The 18,130-nt window shown below is 41.5% G+C and overlaps 1 protein-coding gene across 2 annotated transcripts in view; it reads right to left on the bottom strand.

The window, feature by feature from the left end:
• Positions 1–4,298: 4,298 nt before the first annotated feature.
• The window catches only part of cpeb2 (cytoplasmic polyadenylation element binding protein 2), a 20,912-nt gene continuing 7,080 nt past the window's right edge, over positions 4,299–18,130 (bottom strand). Inside the window, exons 2-11 of one of the 2 annotated variants that reach the window (XM_019878364.1) lie at positions 14,818–15,075; positions 12,645–12,735; positions 11,350–11,400; positions 10,887–10,910; positions 10,220–10,393; positions 9,754–9,962; positions 9,488–9,602; positions 9,229–9,410; positions 7,589–9,095; positions 4,299–4,775 (exon numbers count right to left, since the gene is read on the bottom strand). In XM_019878364.1, coding sequence (XP_019733923.1) covers positions 8,868–9,095; positions 9,229–9,410; positions 9,488–9,602; positions 9,754–9,962; positions 10,220–10,393; positions 10,887–10,910; positions 11,350–11,400; positions 12,645–12,735; positions 14,818–15,075 — 1,332 coding nt within the window. In that variant the 3' untranslated portion in view covers positions 4,299–4,775; positions 7,589–8,867. Of the gene's footprint in view, positions 4,776–7,588; positions 9,096–9,228; positions 9,411–9,487; positions 9,603–9,753; positions 9,963–10,219; positions 10,394–10,886; positions 10,911–11,349; positions 11,401–12,644; positions 12,736–14,817; positions 15,076–18,130 lie in introns of those variants that run through there. The other variant, XM_019878365.1, reaches the window with a different exon arrangement.

Here is an 18,130-nt window from a genome sequence, read left to right as displayed (position 1 = left end):
TCCTTGTTTTCTGTTCCAATGCAATGTTTTGCCACCATCACTTCAATAACTACATCAACAACCAAAATTTTCTCCCCTGAAAAAAATGACAACTTTCCATAATTTAAAATGCAGCGCGCCAGAGGTTTTGATGTTTCAAAATAAAAGCAACCATAAGGTGTCCAAACCATCTGGGTCTTTATTTTGCAAGTGAATTGAAATGAACAACAACAACAACAAAAAAAATGTAATCACCAGGTAAATATAAAACAAGGCCAAATAAAAAATAAAACGCAATGTTCATTTTGCATATCAAATAACCATTCAGTCATATTTATTACCATCCAAATACCTCAGAACAATCACATTTTGTGAGCCTGTAGTGTATGTAAACCCATTTCAGAAATATGTCAACCATAGAATTAGAAATTGTGGCTTAATTAAAATATCTGAGCTATTAGCATCTTCTGAAGTTCACCGGAATACAAAAATAATGCAAAATAATGATTAAAAAAAAAAAAAAAACAAGTCCCAAGAATTCTGCTACTGTTGGGTGAAAAAAAAGAAGGTTAAAACAAGGTGAAAAAATGCCTGGAAAAAGTCTCTCCTTTTGTTAGCAAAACACTATCCAAAATAACTACAATCATTTACATCAGTACAAAGATATCTGGATTTAAAAATAGTTGCAATGAAAAACAAAAACAGGTTCTGGTTCCTTTTTCTTTGTTTTTCTCCTCGTTGAACAGTAAAAAAATGACACCGCGAATCAGAAAAATCTGCAAAATATGCAATGAGAAAAATAAAATCTGCATCTTAGAAAGGTTTTACAGGGTACTTCTTAGTTTTTGTACAAACATTAGAAATGGTATTGCACGTCACAGCACAGAATCGAGGTTAGTCAGCCTTTCAAAATGTGTTAGTAGAGAGACAATAATAATAATTCAAGTTTCAGAAGGGGAGAATCTCAAGAAGAACAAAACCTTCAGTTGCCTTCTGTCACGCACGTGTATGAAAATAAGAAGCACATCAAATACTGTGTGTGTGTGTGTGTGTGTGTGTGTGTGTGTGTGTGTGTGTGTGTGTGTGTGTGTGTGTGTGTGTGTTGGAACTAAAGGCTTGGACATAAAGAACCCTCCTGTTACCGGGTCAATGTGACCTGAGGCATGTTTATATCTATATTGTAGCTAAATACCGTATGTGTATTCTTCGCAGAGGATAAAGAATATGTGCCAGCGAGTCTTGTTATATTTTCTGTCTAGAGGTGTTGATGCGTCATTCCTGTTCACATATCAGTTGCTTCAAGTTTTAAAATGACAACATCGTTGCTAGTTTCTTTCGCCCGCCTACGACGTTTTGCATTGTGTGATGAAACGCGCAATTCTCTTGGTTTTATTCACTTTGACAGTAAACTTAAGCTTAACAGCTTGAAGCTTAATTTTTACAAACTAAATCTGCCAAACTGCACCTTGCTGTGAAGTGAGTTGGGCTCACCACCGCACAGGGCTCGTATCTCGGATTTTTGCTTGCAAGTCAAAGCAAAAAAAGTCAGTCCAAATGGCTCGTTTGTCGAGAAAATCAGTAATAATTTAGTAATTGTAATGATGTAATTTAGTGCGTTACGTTTTGCAAATCAGTGTATCATCATAATTCAGTTTTTTAAATTAAAAACAAGTGCAACTATGTAAGGCAGAAGATGTTTCATACTAACACAATTTTTTTTGACCATGTCCTTTTGTGTTGTGGATAAAACTATCCCGTTGTGAAGTAAAAAAAAAAAAAAAAGCAAATGTTTCAACGGCTTTTTTGTCGGGCAACCACCTTTTGGCTTAAATAGTGTCACTAAAAAGTAAGACAACAAAAAATATATATACATTTTGTTGTTGTTGTTTCTGAACATGTTTCGATAATGAAACAGCCCCAGGTCAAATTGACCCAGGAACATTAATCACGATAACAGGAAGGCTTACAGGAGGGGAATAGAATCATTTTTTAAAAAATAGAAAAATACAATCAAAATCAATTTGTTTTTTGTCTAAAAAAATAGTGAAATAAATGTGATTTTTTTTTTTTGCTTTACAAAAACAGACAAAACACTAAACAAAAACGATGCAAGTCAAGTGTTACAGGTGACAGTATCTAAACATGAGGGACAACATTAAGAATATATTAGAAATCACTTCTCTATCCACACACACACACACACACACACACACACACACACACACACACACACTTGACTTAAGACTTCATAGGCTACACATGAAAAAATTTAAATTGCACGATAAGTCGTCTGTGGGACAATAAATAACCGGAGGCTTTTTCAGAGAATCTCCACTTAAATCACATCGGTCGAATAATATATAAAAAAGTAGTGCATAATAATAATGATAATAAAAAAAAAAAAAATAATAATATAAATAATAATATATATGACTGTATTAAAATTTTAAAAATGCAATCAGGGAAGGTCGGCTTTTTCAGAGAATCTCCACTTAAATCACATCGGGCGAATATTATATAAAAAAGTAGTGCATAATAATAATAATAATAATAATATAAATAATAATATATATTGCGCCCAACTGTCGCGCTCTTCCATCGAGATGTGAGAACGCGTCGATACATACTGTACTTTCTCACCCATCCGTATTACCAAGACCATTATCAGTTCCTGTTACGATGGTTACCATGACAACTCATCCAATGGGCAATGGGAGGTTGAGGAATTGGGTTCCAAACGAGCAAGCATTCCATCACTGTCTACGTGAAGGCTGGATGTTACATATTCCTTTCATAAGGAGTTACATCAGTCTAAAAAGATATCAATGTGTGCATAGTTTTTGTATTTTTTTTCTTTTGATTCAAGGTACAGTATTTATTCCACTGTTGCTAGGACACTCCCTTTGAACACTGGAATCGAGCCGTCCAATTGGTTGGCTGGCGGCGGTGATGCAAGATTCCCTCACCCTTTAGAATCTTTTCCGAGCGGCCATAGAAACATCACGGCGCCTCTTTTCTCTCTATCTTATCCTTCTTTTCCTCTCTCCATCATCTCCACTAGCATAGAAAAGCGGCTTGAGCTTTTATTCTTGATATCCAATCCATGTCTTTTTCCTCATTAGTAAGACAATTAAGCACACTGTTTTCCCACTACTAGTACCATTTTTGGCCAACTCGTATGAACTTAAAAAAAAAAATGAATGGGCGCCGCTCGGGAAGCCAGGGCTCCCCCCCCCCCCCCCCCCCCCAAAAAAAATCACATGAATCTCATTTTGAGCATTTGCAAAAAAATTGAAATGGTCCCTCGCCAAAGAAGGCCAGTCTGTTTGTTTTGTCTCTTATTTTTTTCCAGAGCTGTTTACCTAATTTTTAAATAAATCCCTAACTATTTCCCATATAATCTACTTCAATCATTTTTTTAAAAAATGGTTTATTGCCTTAACTCAACCCACAATGAAATAGGGGGGTTAAACGGCATCAAATATTTGCCCTACACAACTACTCATATATTATTTTCTTAATAGCAGCGAAAGTTCCTACTATAGCTTGTTGCGTATACTGTAAATGTTGAATACAGTGAGCAATGAAAAGATTTGGAGGTATCATTCCATGGAAATCGCAGTGCCTAGCATTTTTCTTTTTTCTTCGCCTTTTTCCCCTCATGTTACTGTTTTGTTTAAACAGCATTGACGCGGAAATAGAAGGTGGGCAAAGTCGAGAAATTTTCTGGCTCAGGAGGTAGTGTCAGAGTCGTAACCTTGTGCTGAAATTGTCCTCTCAACTAATTGTTGGAAAGAGGCTAACTGTTGATTCAGTCTGAAGTTATTTGCTCTCTAACGAACACGACACTAGTGGATCCAGACTAGTTTTCCAAATAAATCCATTTAAGACCCTGTACAAAGTATTCAGAAATTTGATTCTAAATACAAAACCTGGGAACTACCGGTGTCTGGTACAGCAATGACGTGTGGAGTTTTAGCATTCAGTTGTCTTTCACCATTTCCTGACTGCTTGGATGTGACTAAAACAACACCCAGAGAAGCACTTTGGCATCAGCCAGAACTAACAGGGCCTTTGTTGACATCACTAGTTATCCGGTGCAATTGGGACATGCAGTTAGTTAGCTAGCTAGCTAACGCATCGACTGTTTGTTTTTTTTAATCACTAGCTAGCTAGCTAGCAATTTAATTTAATACATCTTCCCTTCAGATAGTTCCCACATGTGGCTTGAGAGCATCAATTGGGATGTACACTTAGCTAGTTAGTTAGTTAGTTAGTTAGTTAGTTAGCTAACTAGCTACCAGTAAGTGTTTTTTTTAAAATAGTTAGCGAGCTCGATTGCTCGGGCAACACCCTAAAAAAAGCATCTTCCCTTCAGATAGTCCTAGCTATTGTGGCCTGAGTGCAAGCATGTCACTTTTTTATCAAATGTCCATCTTGCGAGAAGTAAGTATGTGTCGACATAAGAAAGATGCTGGGCAAAGTAGCATCCATTTTTCAAGCTAGTAGAAGTAGCATTGAGCTAATTTATCAGCATTTGGAATACTCATTTCATACACCTGGTAATGATTATAATCATAAAAATTTGGCAAGGTTGTTATGAAAGTCTTCTCTGGGGTGTGTCAAATTTATGAGACATTTATTGACACTTCGCAGGGACTTGGAATTAATTTGTGCCCATCACTAGTTCTGCGTTAAAGGCAAAGGCGGACAAACTCCGTTAGTGCTCCAACGTCAGCTCGCAGCAGAGCAGGGATGAGGCTACAGTCGCAACTAGTTCGCTGTCTAAAGGAGACCTTTGAAGGAAATGTAATCCCCATCTTTTGTTTAAAACAGACAAAAATAGCACATCTGACAATAAATACTCAATGGCATCCCACAAAACCTCTGGCCCACCACATCTGTTGCGTCCGCAGAGCACCCGTCCGTGTCAGTGTTCCAACGCTCTTCCTGATTGATCGTCACGAGCCATCTCTGGAGTGCCATCCCACATTAGATGAGCAGGGTAGCCAGGTTAAATCACTACATGTTATTTCTAGGACTTTTCATCAGACCTAATCAGACGACAATGAAAGAGGCTCCTGTGACTTGGCAGCCTTTTGCAACAGTTCCACTAATTTTCTCCCTAATTTGTTCTTTATCACTTTTATTTTTGGGGAGGGTTATTGTTTCATGTTCCTTGTGCATCATATTAACCCGCTTTGGAATAATAATAATGATAATAAAAAAAAAAAAAATAATAATATAAATAATAATATATATGACTGTATTAAAATTTTAAAAATGCAATCAGGGAAGGTCCAGTGAGGGGAAGTAGTCAACACAAGCCACAGCGTAACCATGACAACACAGCAAGTACACGCTTGTACAGCACGGCCTGAGGACAAGTCATCCAATCAACTCGTTTGCATCCGTGTCACCTTGGAAACAGTAAAGCCCACCTCTTGTCAACGTAGGTTCACCACAGCCTCGTTTTCACACACACACACACACACACACACACACACACACACACACACGCACACACACACACACACACACACACACACACAAAATCACCGAACACCACACTTTTTGTTTTTTTGTCCACTAAAAGTCTACAGCAGAATCACGTTTTTGGCGTTAACGAACATATAAACACTGAAGCATGCAGGTTTAAATATGTTTTTTTTTTTTTTTATTGAATCGCTCCGGAGTTTCACCCCGCTGCACATACACTTCTTTTCGATTCATGCTACTTATTACTGATTTGTCTTCCTGGTTATTGTTGTTCCTTACGTCCATCCTGCATGCTAGCTGGTTCCAAACGTTCACTGCCATAAATGTATCACTGCATGAACATTTTTATTATTTTTAAGCCTCTCGTTACGTTTGGTATGTTCAGGAATAGCAACAGTGTGCCTCGAACGATCGGAAATTGTCACAAACTTAAAAAAAATTAAAATAAATCCAAATAAACCTTACGTACAGCTTTGGTAAAAAAATAAGAGAGTCCGACAAAAGGATCAGCTTATCTGCATATGTTGTTGGTATTGTGGAACCTTGTTTTCATATGATTTTTTTCCGGCGAAATTTTGTGATGGTTTTTGTATGTCCACTCGGTTTTGATACCACCCCCAGCCAAAGAAGGCCAGTCTGTTTGTTTTGTCTCTTATTTTTTTCCAGAGCTGTTTACCTAATTTTTAAATAAATCCCTAACTATTTCCCATATAATCTACTTCAATCATTTTTTTAAAAAATGGTTTATTGCCTTAACTCAACCCACAATGAAATAGGGGGGTTAAACGGCATCAAATATTTGCCCTACACAACTACTCATATATTATTTTCTTAATAGCAGCGAAAGTTCCTACTATAGCTTGTTGCGTATACTGTAAATGTTGAATACAGTGAGCAATGAAAAGATTTGGAGGTATCATTCCATGGAAATCGCAGTGCCTAGCATTTTTCTTTTTTCTTCGCCTTTTTCCCCTCATGTTACTGTTTTGTTTAAACAGCATTGACGCGGAAATAGAAGGTGGGCAAAGTCGAGAAATTTTCTGGCTCAGGAGGTAGTGTCAGAGTCGTAACCTTGTGCTGAAATTGTCCTCTCAACTAATTGTCGGAAAGAGGCTAACTGTTGATTCAGTCTGAAGTTATTTGCTCTCTAACGAACACGACACTAGTGGATCCAGACTAGTTTTCCAAATAAATCCATTTAAGACCCTGTACAAAGTATTCAGAAATTTGATTCTAAATACAAAACCTGGGAACTACCGGTGTCTGGTACAGCAATGACGTGTGGAGTTTTAGCATTCAGTTGTCTTTCACCATTTCCTGACTGCTTGGATGTGACTAAAACAACACCCAGAGAAGCACTTTGGCATCAGCCAGAACTAACAGGGCCTTTGTTGACATCACTAGTTATCCGGTGCAATTGGGACATGCAGTTAGTTAGCTAGCTAGCTAACGCATCGACTGTTTGTTTTTTTTAATCACTAGCTAGCTAGCTAGCAATTTAATTTAATACATCTTCCCTTCAGATAGTTCCCACATGTGGCTTGAGAGCATCAATTGGGATGTACACTTAGCTAGTTAGTTAGTTAGTTAGTTAGTTAGTTAGCTAACTAGCTACCAGTAAGTGTTTTTTTTTAAATAGTTAGCGAGCTCGATTGCTCGGGCAACACCCTAAAAAAAGCATCTTCCCTTCAGATAGTCCTAGCTATTGTGGCCTGAGTGCAAGCATGTCACTTTTTTATCAAATGTCCATCTTGCGAGAAGTAAGTATGTGTCGACATAAGAAAGATGCTGGGCAAAGTAGCATCCATTTTTCAAGCTAGTAGAAGTAGCATTGAGCTAATTTATCAGCATTTGGAATACTCATTTCATACACCTGGTAATGATTATAATCATAAAAATTTGGCAAGGTTGTTATGAAAGTCTTCTCTGGGGTGTGTCAAATTTATGAGACATTTATTGACACTTCGCAGGGACTTGGAATTAATTTGTGCCCATCACTAGTTCTGCGTTAAAGGCAAAGGCGGACAAACTCCGTTAGTGCTCCAACGTCAGCTCGCAGCAGAGCAGGGATGAGGCTACAGTCGCAACTAGTTCGCTGTCTAAAGGAGACCTTTGAAGGAAATGTAATCCCCATCTTTTGTTTAAAACAGACAAAAATAGCACATTAACTGCTACGGATCGGATGTGGCAATTTGGCACGACAGAACCAATAGTTAGCATTTGACTGTTGGTTTAATCTCGGACAATCTGCTGTTGAAAGGATTTCTATCATGGAAATTTAGCGCCCATCCCGAGTTCCGTGTGAAAGGCAGACGTGGATAAATTGTCCTTTTCCAACTCAGGTTCTGCAAATTTGCAGGATGTCCTTTGTGAAAGAGGCTAAAGGTCAGTAGTCTTGCATCCTAAAAGCACGTGTCGGCATTTCTGCTTTGCTATCATGGTTCGCTACCTTTGGTTAGCGTCCTCAGCAGGCATGAGTGTAGGATGCGCGCCGCGTGGGGTTGGCAAGCAGCAGACCATCACCCCACGGCAAATATTAACATTTGCTGTTTTTGTCTCGCTTTCAAAAAATAAAAAATAAAATAAAATAAAAATGTATAAAATCTCAATTTCTTTTTTTCATCTATGAAAAGTACCAGAAAAAAAGAGCCTGAGATATGGGGTGAAAAAGTAGTGATGCTGGCTGCAAAGAAAGCTCGGCTGCTACCTAGAGCGGTGCCCTACGGTTTAGTGCAGGGGTGTGCAAACTTTTTCTTCCAACGGCCGCCTATGGAAAATTCAACGGCGTCAAGGATCACTTTGACATCCTTCCACTCGAACACACTCAAATCAGTCGATCAGAAAGATGTGAAAGAACTCTAAATTGTGTGATATATCGTCACTGTCGGGTGGAAACGTCGGATGTCCAAATATGGTTGTTTTTTTCACAACTCTATGCTACGTCGTGTGTTATTTTCACACATTATTAATCAATTGAATGCATTGAAAATAGCTTGAGGTCCAACCCTCTCGGACTCTCTGAGACTCCACCTCAGTTTGCGTGAGCTGTGAGACATGATGTCGTCTCAAGAATGAAAGTCTGGATTTTGTCTTAGATAAGGAGCGAAAATCGCAAGGTTACAGATGCTGTTTTGTTCAAAATGGAAAGTGCGTCCAGATTCATTTTCACTTATTAAACTGCTAAATCAGCACTGTTGGCTGTCAGACCTTTGAAAAACAGTTTGGCAAGATAATGTCATGACAGTTGTTTGCTTTTGTGAATTATTTTTGTCTGGTTGGGTATGAATTTAAGTGTGTCTTGCGTTTTGTCTAAAAAAAAATGGCGGCAGGCTGCAAATGGCTCCAGGTTTGGACAACTCGGGTTTAGCTGGGGGTTACACTGATATCTTCTAGTTCCAGCGGAAGTGAATCTGGCGCGGGCGGTCGGCGCCCTCCTTGACCAGGGGCTTGTGGAACTCACGGCCGGCACGCGAGTGGATGTTGGCCCAGCAGAACTCGCAATAGTACTGCAGGCAGGTGACGTTGGCGCAGAAGAAGGGCGCAAACTTGCCGCCGCAGCGAGCGCCCTGGCACTCGTCGCACAACTGGTCGTCCAGCACGTACGGCTTCACCTCCACCTGCGACATCGGCACATCAGCCAAACATACAATATTAAACACGCGGAATGAGTAGTGTCCGTAGCCCACGGAATTCGCACGCTAGATTGGGCTGTCCGCCAATTTCAACTCAGTCTGTCCACCATCAGCATACCCGCTTGTCGATGTCGCCATGCTGCAGCTGCACAAATCTGGCGCTGATGGCGGCGATGTAGCTCTGCTGGTTGGAGAAGGCCACCCGTCCCGCCCCTTTAGGGTACTTGAGCTCCGGGTCGGTGTCGATCCCGGCGTAGCAGACGCCCCCGTAGAGGCGATCCATGATCATGGCCAGTTCGACTAGGCGTCAAGTGAGACCATCAGAGTTAGCGGTCTCAAAGACGATGAGCAAGAAAAGACAAAACGGCGGTCATTACTTGCTCTCAGGGGACGAGGGACGCCTCCCACAAAGATGGTCTTGCGGGGGTCCAGGGGCTGAGAGCCGTCCATCACAAAGTCGCTGTCGCTCAGGTTCCAAGGACGGATTTGCACCTGCGGACGAGAGATTCCTTTACTCTCTTACTCTCCAAGTGGGAAACCTCAGACGGAAATTTATGACATTCAATCCGAAGCCCAAGCGAGGGTCAGTCAATTCCCGCGGAAAGATTCTAATTTTAAAAGTTTCCATTGCTGTTGGACTCACAGGTTTATCCTTGATGGTGGGGCTGGAGACGCACAAGTAGAGCTTCCCGTCCTCCTCCATGCAGGCTTCAATCAGAGCCTGCACCGACGTCTCCTCCTGGAACAGCAGGAAGGCGTATCCTTTGGGTGGAAAGTAGGACTTGCTCTCAGCTTTGTGAGGCCAGTCAACCACCAGGTGACCGAAGCGGCGGAAGCTGGAGGTTATTTCATCTGCCGGCGAAGTGGAAACAAAGTGTTGAGAGAAATACGTCTGGTAGAAAAACATCCCACAATTATTGGCACACTAACAAAAGTACTTGTTTGTACATCTGTCTGAATTCTGAATGCAACTGTATGAATTTTAAAAGTGAAATACAACTGAATAGTCAGTGTGTTTTTCGGCGGACCACTAGAGAGCGCCTGCGGACCACGCTCACGTTGAGAAATCACTGTCCCTGCAGACCCGATTCGGCCCCCGCCATTCTCACCTTCGTCTATGTCAGGCGGCAACCCGCCCACAAACACCTTGCGCGAGAAGCGCTCGATGCGTTCGCCGTTCTGATGCGGGTAGCAGCCGGCCGAACCCAGGACCCCCGAGAGACCCTGGTTGCCGTGAGCATCATCCAGGAGATTGTCATCGATGGGGAAAAGAGAAGAGCGCCCTAGAGGGGGAGATTGAGACGAGGTCAAGGGCAGGGGCGGTCACGTGTTATTGTGTTATGTCAGCACCGACGAGGATTATCCACAATTTGTTGGAAACAAAAAGATGGAAAGAACAAAGCCTCCCTGCTCAATCCAACAGCATCAAGCATATACAATACAGCATTATTTAAAATCGATCAATCGAGCAAGCTAGCTACCTAGCTATCGAGCTAGCTAGCGATGCATTTATCCAAAATTTGTATTCATTTCATTTGGAAAAAGAGCAAAAACAGCAAATGGCGAATAATTTGGAACAAGGTGAGAAACACAATCTCTTTCTACTACGTCATTAAACTTTAATAATCCCTTTGATTATTAGGCTGCTAGGGCTTCTGCATCCAGATGAAAAAAAAAGCACAGCAGGTTAAAAAAAAACAAAAAAAAAAACAAGCCATATCTAAAATGAAAAAAGCCACACAATAAGCAGACGTGCTTAATTAGTTGAAGGTTTACCTCGACGTCTCCCATAGCTCCTGGCTGCGTGTAAATGTAGGACAATGTTTCAGGTATTTGGAGCTAAAAAAATGAACTAAAAAAATACTTTCACACTTTCAACACTGTGCTTAATTCTGTACAGCGAAAATGAGAATACAACTGTACATAATGATTCAGTTAAATACATAAAACGCACAGTGAGTTTGATTATAAAAAAAAAACCATGTTCCTGTATAAATGTCTGATAAAAAAAATAAAAAAAAAACGGTTCTAAAAGATGAAATACAAATGTACTGCAAAGTTAAATACAACAGAATTGTACTTCACAAATATACTGCACTGGATATAAATACCTCAAGACATCATTTTGCTCTATGCATGAGACAGTTCCAGAAATTACAGATTTGGCCATTCGTGCTGCTTAATTATTGTGTAAGCGTCTCCGGAAGTGAACACTGTAATGACATTAAAAGATAATTACCGTTGAGCATGAGGAGCCCGTCGGCAGCCTGGTTCAGGCATCCAATGCGACCTGGACAAAGAAACACACGTAGTCACACTGAGCTCAAACATTGCATGCTAGCTCAATATGCTATTCATTGCGTCATAATTAATCAAGTGTCATGTGAATATTTGGGGTCCCGGGTGTTTGGAAACGGCTAATAATAGCAACAGCAGACCACCCTGGCCAGCCCTGCTCCTTCTACTCCTCCTCCTCCTACTTTCTCCTCCTTCTTTCTCCTCCGCTTTGCCTTTCCTCTCCTGGCTGTCAAACGCAGCGTGTGAAAGGGCGATGGCGTCTAAAATTAGCCTTAGCCGTTCTACCGCACTCCCGCTCGGCCCGTGTCCTCTCCATCTGCTGTTACAGGAAGAACAACAAAGCTGCCTTTCTAAAGGGGGATCCGGTGGTGCGTTTATGTTCCAGACAATCCCTGGTTGCTTGTCAATAGGATTATGCAAACTGTAGAAATGATGTCCATGAAAGTATGAAAGCTGGTGGGGAAGGTGCAAAGGAATCATTCGAATGTAGAAGCCCCGTTTCCTTCAAGCAGTACGGTTGAGTTCAGTTTGGTACCGTATGCGTTTTGGGATGTTTTTATCACAAAGGTCCCATAATAGGGCAGCATTGGTGGCCAAATAGTGAGTCGGGTTCCACAGGGGTGGGAAAGTCCTGGTAAATTTCCATGGGAGTTGAAAATGGGGTTTTGGAAATGCAGCGGCGCCTTGAAATACGAGTCGAATTCATTCCGTGACCATCCTTGGAATTCACAACGCGTATCAGAAATTATCTTTCATGATTGAAATGAGTCATGAAGTGAAGCAAAAAAAAAAAGTGTCGCAAAAAATTGGCTAATTCCTTTATATTCTATTTATGTCATTACTGTATAAAGTAGGATTCAATAATGAAAAACACATTACAGTTACCCCCCACACCCCACCGCACTCTCATAGTTCACCACCTGTTCACCCGGAGAAAACCCACGCAGGCACGGGGAGAAAATGCAAACTCCACACATGAATCAAACCCAGCAGCACCTTATTTCAATGCATTTACAATGGCTGTCAACTATTTTTGCTGTTCGCTATCCCCCGCCAATAGTGGGGGTCCACTATACAACAATTTGGGTGGTGTAAATACCCAGCCGGAGGACTCATCCAGCAGGGAAGGAAATAAACTTGGGTACCGAAACACTACACAACTTCCCAGGAGGCTTCCCGATCCGACACAGACTCACACAAACACACTTAGTACGGAAAGTGATAGGCAGTGCTCACCTTTCATGGGATCCTGCTCGGCTCGCATGATGTCAATCAGGGAGCTCTCCAGCGAATGCATGTTGAGACTCTCGTGTAGCCTGGAGCGGTCCTGGGAGAAAAAAACAAAATGGAAAGGTGAGAGTGGCTTTTATGTCATCACAATTTGGCTCGGGGAATAATGCTGCTAATAATAATAATCATAATAATAAAGCCTGGGCAGTATTTGGCTCGGCTCAAATTAAGATTCTTTCCGTATTTAGTTTAAGGGTCCACAAAGTATGCTCGCCAGCGCTGCACATGACGGGCCAAGGGAGTCCAGGTGTGGAAATCCGAACCAGGAGCACGGCAAGAAACACATGATGCGCTCATATGCGACTATTCTGGTCTGTGGCTAACATGATGAGCTCATGCTACACGTTGAAACGGAATCGGCCCTCTCATAGCTGGCGTGACCTAATTAGTCATCCAGTAAAGCCTTGCATTTTGTGATGTGGCAAAAAAAAAAAAAAAAAAAAAAAAAAAAAAAGACCATTATTGGCATTGTCCAAAAGAAGGTGAACCCAACGAGAGCCGTGCATGATCGTCAGATGTTTTTTTTCCACTCCTTTTATTTTCCTCTTCACCCGTAGCAGCCTTTTGGCCTATTGTATACGTATTCTTAGGACGGCTTTGCTCAAAAGTAGCGAGCCACCTTGGCAGTGCTTGTCACCGACTGCCAAACATTAAGCAGACAGGAAGGAAGGAGAAAGGTCTTGGAATCTGAACAATTTGTGATGTGACAGTGTTTATGGAAATGAAGATCTGCACCATCCGCGCAGTCGACGCCGCTTCCTGAAACGGGAAGCGTTTGTGCTTCATCACACTCGTAATAGAAATCGTTTGGTTTTTCGGTCATCCGTGGTGACCGTCGTTTCTTCTGGAAAACCTTTCCACAGAGGAAAATACGTTCAAGGTCAAGATTGTGATATCATTTATTTGGGACAGACAAAATAACATATTGGATTATTATAAATGTATATTACTAGCATCTCTAGCTTCATAGAGCCCAAATAGCAAAAATCCGTGAAGAATTGACGCCAAGAAATCTGTAATTGCCTATATGTGCCACAAGATGGCAGCAAAGCATTTTTTTTTCGATGAGACGAGGGTATGTTATGACGAAATGAAGCTCCTCCCATCAGTTGAATTATTGCTTGGCAACAAGATGCCAATATATTGGGAATTTTTTTCAGAAGCGTCACACCTATAAATTACAATGTGTGGTAAAATCCATATTGCGCGAGCTTCTATCGGTCAAAATTAAAAATACAAAATGAGAATATCTCAAATACCTAATATGCTAAAAAAAAAAGTACAGACATTTTTTAAAATCAGGATCAAGACTATGTTTAGGAACACATGACATCATCTCTGATTTATATTTGCTGTTATTAATTTGATATTATTACAAAACGCATTCCTAAAATGACGGGGCTTTGAGTTGTAATTGTAAACATCTCTGAATGATACGCCAGTTTTCACAAATACAAAAAGGACATTTCAAAACAGAAATGTGGTTCATAGTCTTGCTAATCTCTTTTTGGCCATTAGCAGCGAGATATAATCACAAAAGCAGGATGACACACGGGCCATGTTGAGCACTTTGCGTTCAATCACGTCACTCCCCAAGTGAGCCGGCGGCATGAAATGACATCATTTCATTTTCCGGAAAGACATGAAATCCTCCGCCCGGATTGAGTTGCATTCGATTGTCCCAGAGGTTGCCAATGTTGTTAGCTTACCTCATGTGAGGAAAAAAAAGAAAGCGTTTTAACACTTTGCACCAACACCAGACGTGCCAGAAACGCATCATGCCAGCAACCTCCCGACGAATTGAAAGGCACGAGCGCATAGGCCCCTCCCTCCAAAATATGCTTGGACCCACCTGGTGCCAGGGCAAATTATTGACTTTGGGGTATTTTCCCAATTTTTCCAGATTTTTTTCCTGCCGCATTTCTTTCGCAGAGCCCACTTAATGAATATTGAGCGGTGCCTTCCAAATACGTTTTGGGAGGTTAGAAAGAACAAAAAAAGTTCAAACATTCGTCACATCTGTCAGTATTTTATGAAAGATGATGAATAACATGTACTCATACAGATATGCAGATGCACTGATACCCGATGTGGGGGTTCTGGTCAACCGGTCACGTACCTGGAGGGGCATCAAAGTGTTACTGTTGCCATCCACACGAAACACGTTGTCCTCCGGCCAAGCCTTGGGCCCCAGCGAGGCAGCCGAGCGCGGTAACTTGGGCGGGGCGATGACATTGCTCGGGAAGGCCTTCTTGAGGGGCGACGAGACGTGGCCGCCCTGGCCCGCCCCCTTGCGGTGGTCGCGCCCCCAAGACACGCCGCCCGAACTCCAGCCGTTGCCCTGGTGAGGACCCCAGGGAGACTGCTTCATCATAGGCTGGGAGGGGGGCCAACGAAAGAAATTAGTCGACGAATAGGTCAATGTTGCATACAGTATATATGTGATGTGGCATGCTTTGGATCATGGGTAAGTGTTGGGCACATGATGAGGTATGCCTTGGATCATTTCCCCTTCTCTTAACTTTCTAAACGATAGCCACTCATGTATTTTGACAGGAATATTCACCCACGTCCACTTGTATTCATTATCTCGAAAGAACCAACAAACTCAAAAAAAATACAAACGTCAGCCCTGTGGAGAAATAAATTTAAATCCAAGCAAGACGAAAAAAAACAATATGTGTTCAGAAATAAATAAAAAAAAAAGTGTCGCAAAAAATTGGCTAATTCCTTTATATTCTATTTATGTCATTACTGTATAAAGTAGGATTCAATAATGAAAAACACATTACAGTTACCCCCCACACCCCACCGCACTCTCATAGTTCACCACCTGTTCACCCGGAGAAAACCCACGCAGGCACGGGGAGAAAATGCAAACTCCACACATGAATCAAACCCAGCAGCACCTTATTTCAATGCATTTACAATGGCTGTCAACTATTTTTGCTGTTCGCTATCCCCCGCCAATAGTGGGGGTCCACTATACAACAATTTGGGTGGTGTAAATACCCAGCCGGAGGACTCATCCAGCAGGGAAGGAAATAAACTTGGGTACCGAAACACTACACAACTTCCCAGGAGGCTTCCCGATCCGACACAGACTCACACAAACACACTTAGTACGGAAAGTGATAGGCAGTGCTCACCTTTCATGGGATCCTGCTCGGCTCGCATGATGTCAATCAGGGAGCTCTCCAGCGAATGCATGTTGAGACTCTCGTGTAGCCTGGAGCGGTCCTGGGAGAAAAAAACAAAATGGAAAGGTGAGAGTGGCTTTTATGTCATCACAATTTGGCTCGGGGAATAATGCTGCTAATAATAATAATCATAATAATAAAGCCTGGGCAGTATTTGGCTCGGCTCAAATTAAGATTCTTTCCGTATTTAGTTTAAGGGTCCACAAAGTATGCTCGCCAGCGCTGCACATGACGGGCCAAGGGAGTCCAGGTGTGGAAATCCGAACCAGGAGCACGGCAAGAAACACATGATGCGCTCATATGCGACTATTCTGGTCTGTGGCTAACATGATGAGCTCATGCTACACGTTGAAACGGAATCGGCCCTCTCATAGCTGGCGTGACCTAATTAGTCATCCAGTAAAGCCTTGCATACTCTCCTCTATTATCAGCTGATATAAGGCCTTCCCGAATTATAATAATATTTGTAAAAATAGTTGGTGGATTAATCAGTTATCGCAATTTTGTTGGCATTGGCCTAAAAAAAAAAAAAAAAAAAAAAGACCATTATTGGCATTGTCCAAAAGAAGGTGAACCCAACGAGAGCCGTGCATGATCGTCAGATGTTTTTTTTCCACTCCTTTTATTTTCCTCTTCACCCGTAGCAGCCTTTTGGCCTATTGTATACGTATTCTTAGGACGGCTTTGCTCAAAAGTAGCGAGCCACCTTGGCAGTGCTTGTCACCGACTGCCAAACATTAAGCAGACAGGAAGGAAGGAGAAAGGTCTTGGAATCTGAACAATTTGTGATGTGACAGTGTTTATGGAAATGAAGATCTGCACCATCCGCGCAGTCGACGCCGCTTCCTGAAACGGGAAGCGTTTGTGCTTCATCACACTCGTAATAGAAATCGTTTGGTTTTTCGGTCATCCGTGGTGACCGTCGTTTCTTCTGGAAAACCTTTCCACAGAGGAAAATACGTTCAAGGTCAAGATTGTGATATCATTTATTTGGGACAGACAAAATAACATATTGGATTATTATAAATGTATATTACTAGCATCTCTAGCTTCATAGAGCCCAAATAGCAAAAATCCGTGAAGAATTGACGCCAAGAAATCTGTAATTGCCTATATGTGCCACAAGATGGCAGCAAAGCATTTTTTTTTCGATGAGACGAGGGTATGTTATGACGAAATGAAGCTCCTCCCATCAGTTGAATTATTGCTTGGCAACAAGATGCCAATATATTGGGAATTTTTTTCAGAAGCGTCACACCTATAAATTACAATGTGTGGTAAAATCCATATTGCGCGAGCTTCTATCGGTCAAAATTAAAAATACAAAATGAGAATATCTCAAATACCTAATATGCTAAAAAAAAAAGTACAGACATTTTTTAAAATCAGGATCAAGACTATGTTTAGGAACACATGACATCATCTCTGATTTATATTTGCTGTTATTAATTTGATATTATTACAAAACGCATTCCTAAAATGACGGGGCTTTGAGTTGTAATTGTAAACATCTCTGAATGATACGCCAGTTTTCACAAATACAAAAAGGACATTTCAAAACAGAAATGTGGTTCATAGTCTTGCTAATCTCTTTTTGGCCATTAGCAGCGAGATATAATCACAAAAGCAGGATGACACACGGGCCATGTTGAGCACTTTGCGTTCAATCACGTCACTCCCCAAGTGAGCCGGCGGCATGAAATGACATCATTTCATTTTCCGGAAAGACATGAAATCCTCCGCCCGGATTGAGTTGCATTCGATTGTCCCAGAGGTTGCCAATGTTGTTAGCTTACCTCATGTGAGGAAAAAAAAGAAAGCGTTTTAACACTTTGCACCAACACCAGACGTGCCAGAAACGCATCATGCCAGCAACCTCCCGACGAATTGAAAGGCACGAGCGCATAGGCCCCTCCCTCCAAAATATGCTTGGACCCACCTGGTGCCAGGGCAAATTATTGACTTTGGGGTATTTTCCCAATTTTTCCAGATTTTTTTCCTGCCGCATTTCTTTCGCAGAGCCCACTTAATGAATATTGAGCGGTGCCTTCCAAATACGTTTTGGGAGGTTAGAAAGAACAAAAAAAGTTCAAACATTCGTCACATCTGTCAGTATTTTATGAAAGATGATGAATAACATGTACTCATACAGATATGCAGATGCACTGATACCCGATGTGGGGGTTCTGGTCAACCGGTCACGTACCTGGAGGGGCATCAAAGTGTTACTGT

The sequence above is a fragment of the Hippocampus comes genome, unplaced genomic scaffold (genome assembly GCF_001891065.2).
Source record: "Hippocampus comes isolate QL1 unplaced genomic scaffold, H_comes_QL1_v1.1 scaffold562, whole genome shotgun sequence".
NCBI lineage: Eukaryota > Metazoa > Chordata > Actinopteri > Syngnathiformes > Syngnathidae > Hippocampus > Hippocampus comes.
The sequence above is the reverse complement of the archived record's forward strand: the minus strand, read 5'-3'. Positions and strand labels throughout refer to the sequence as shown.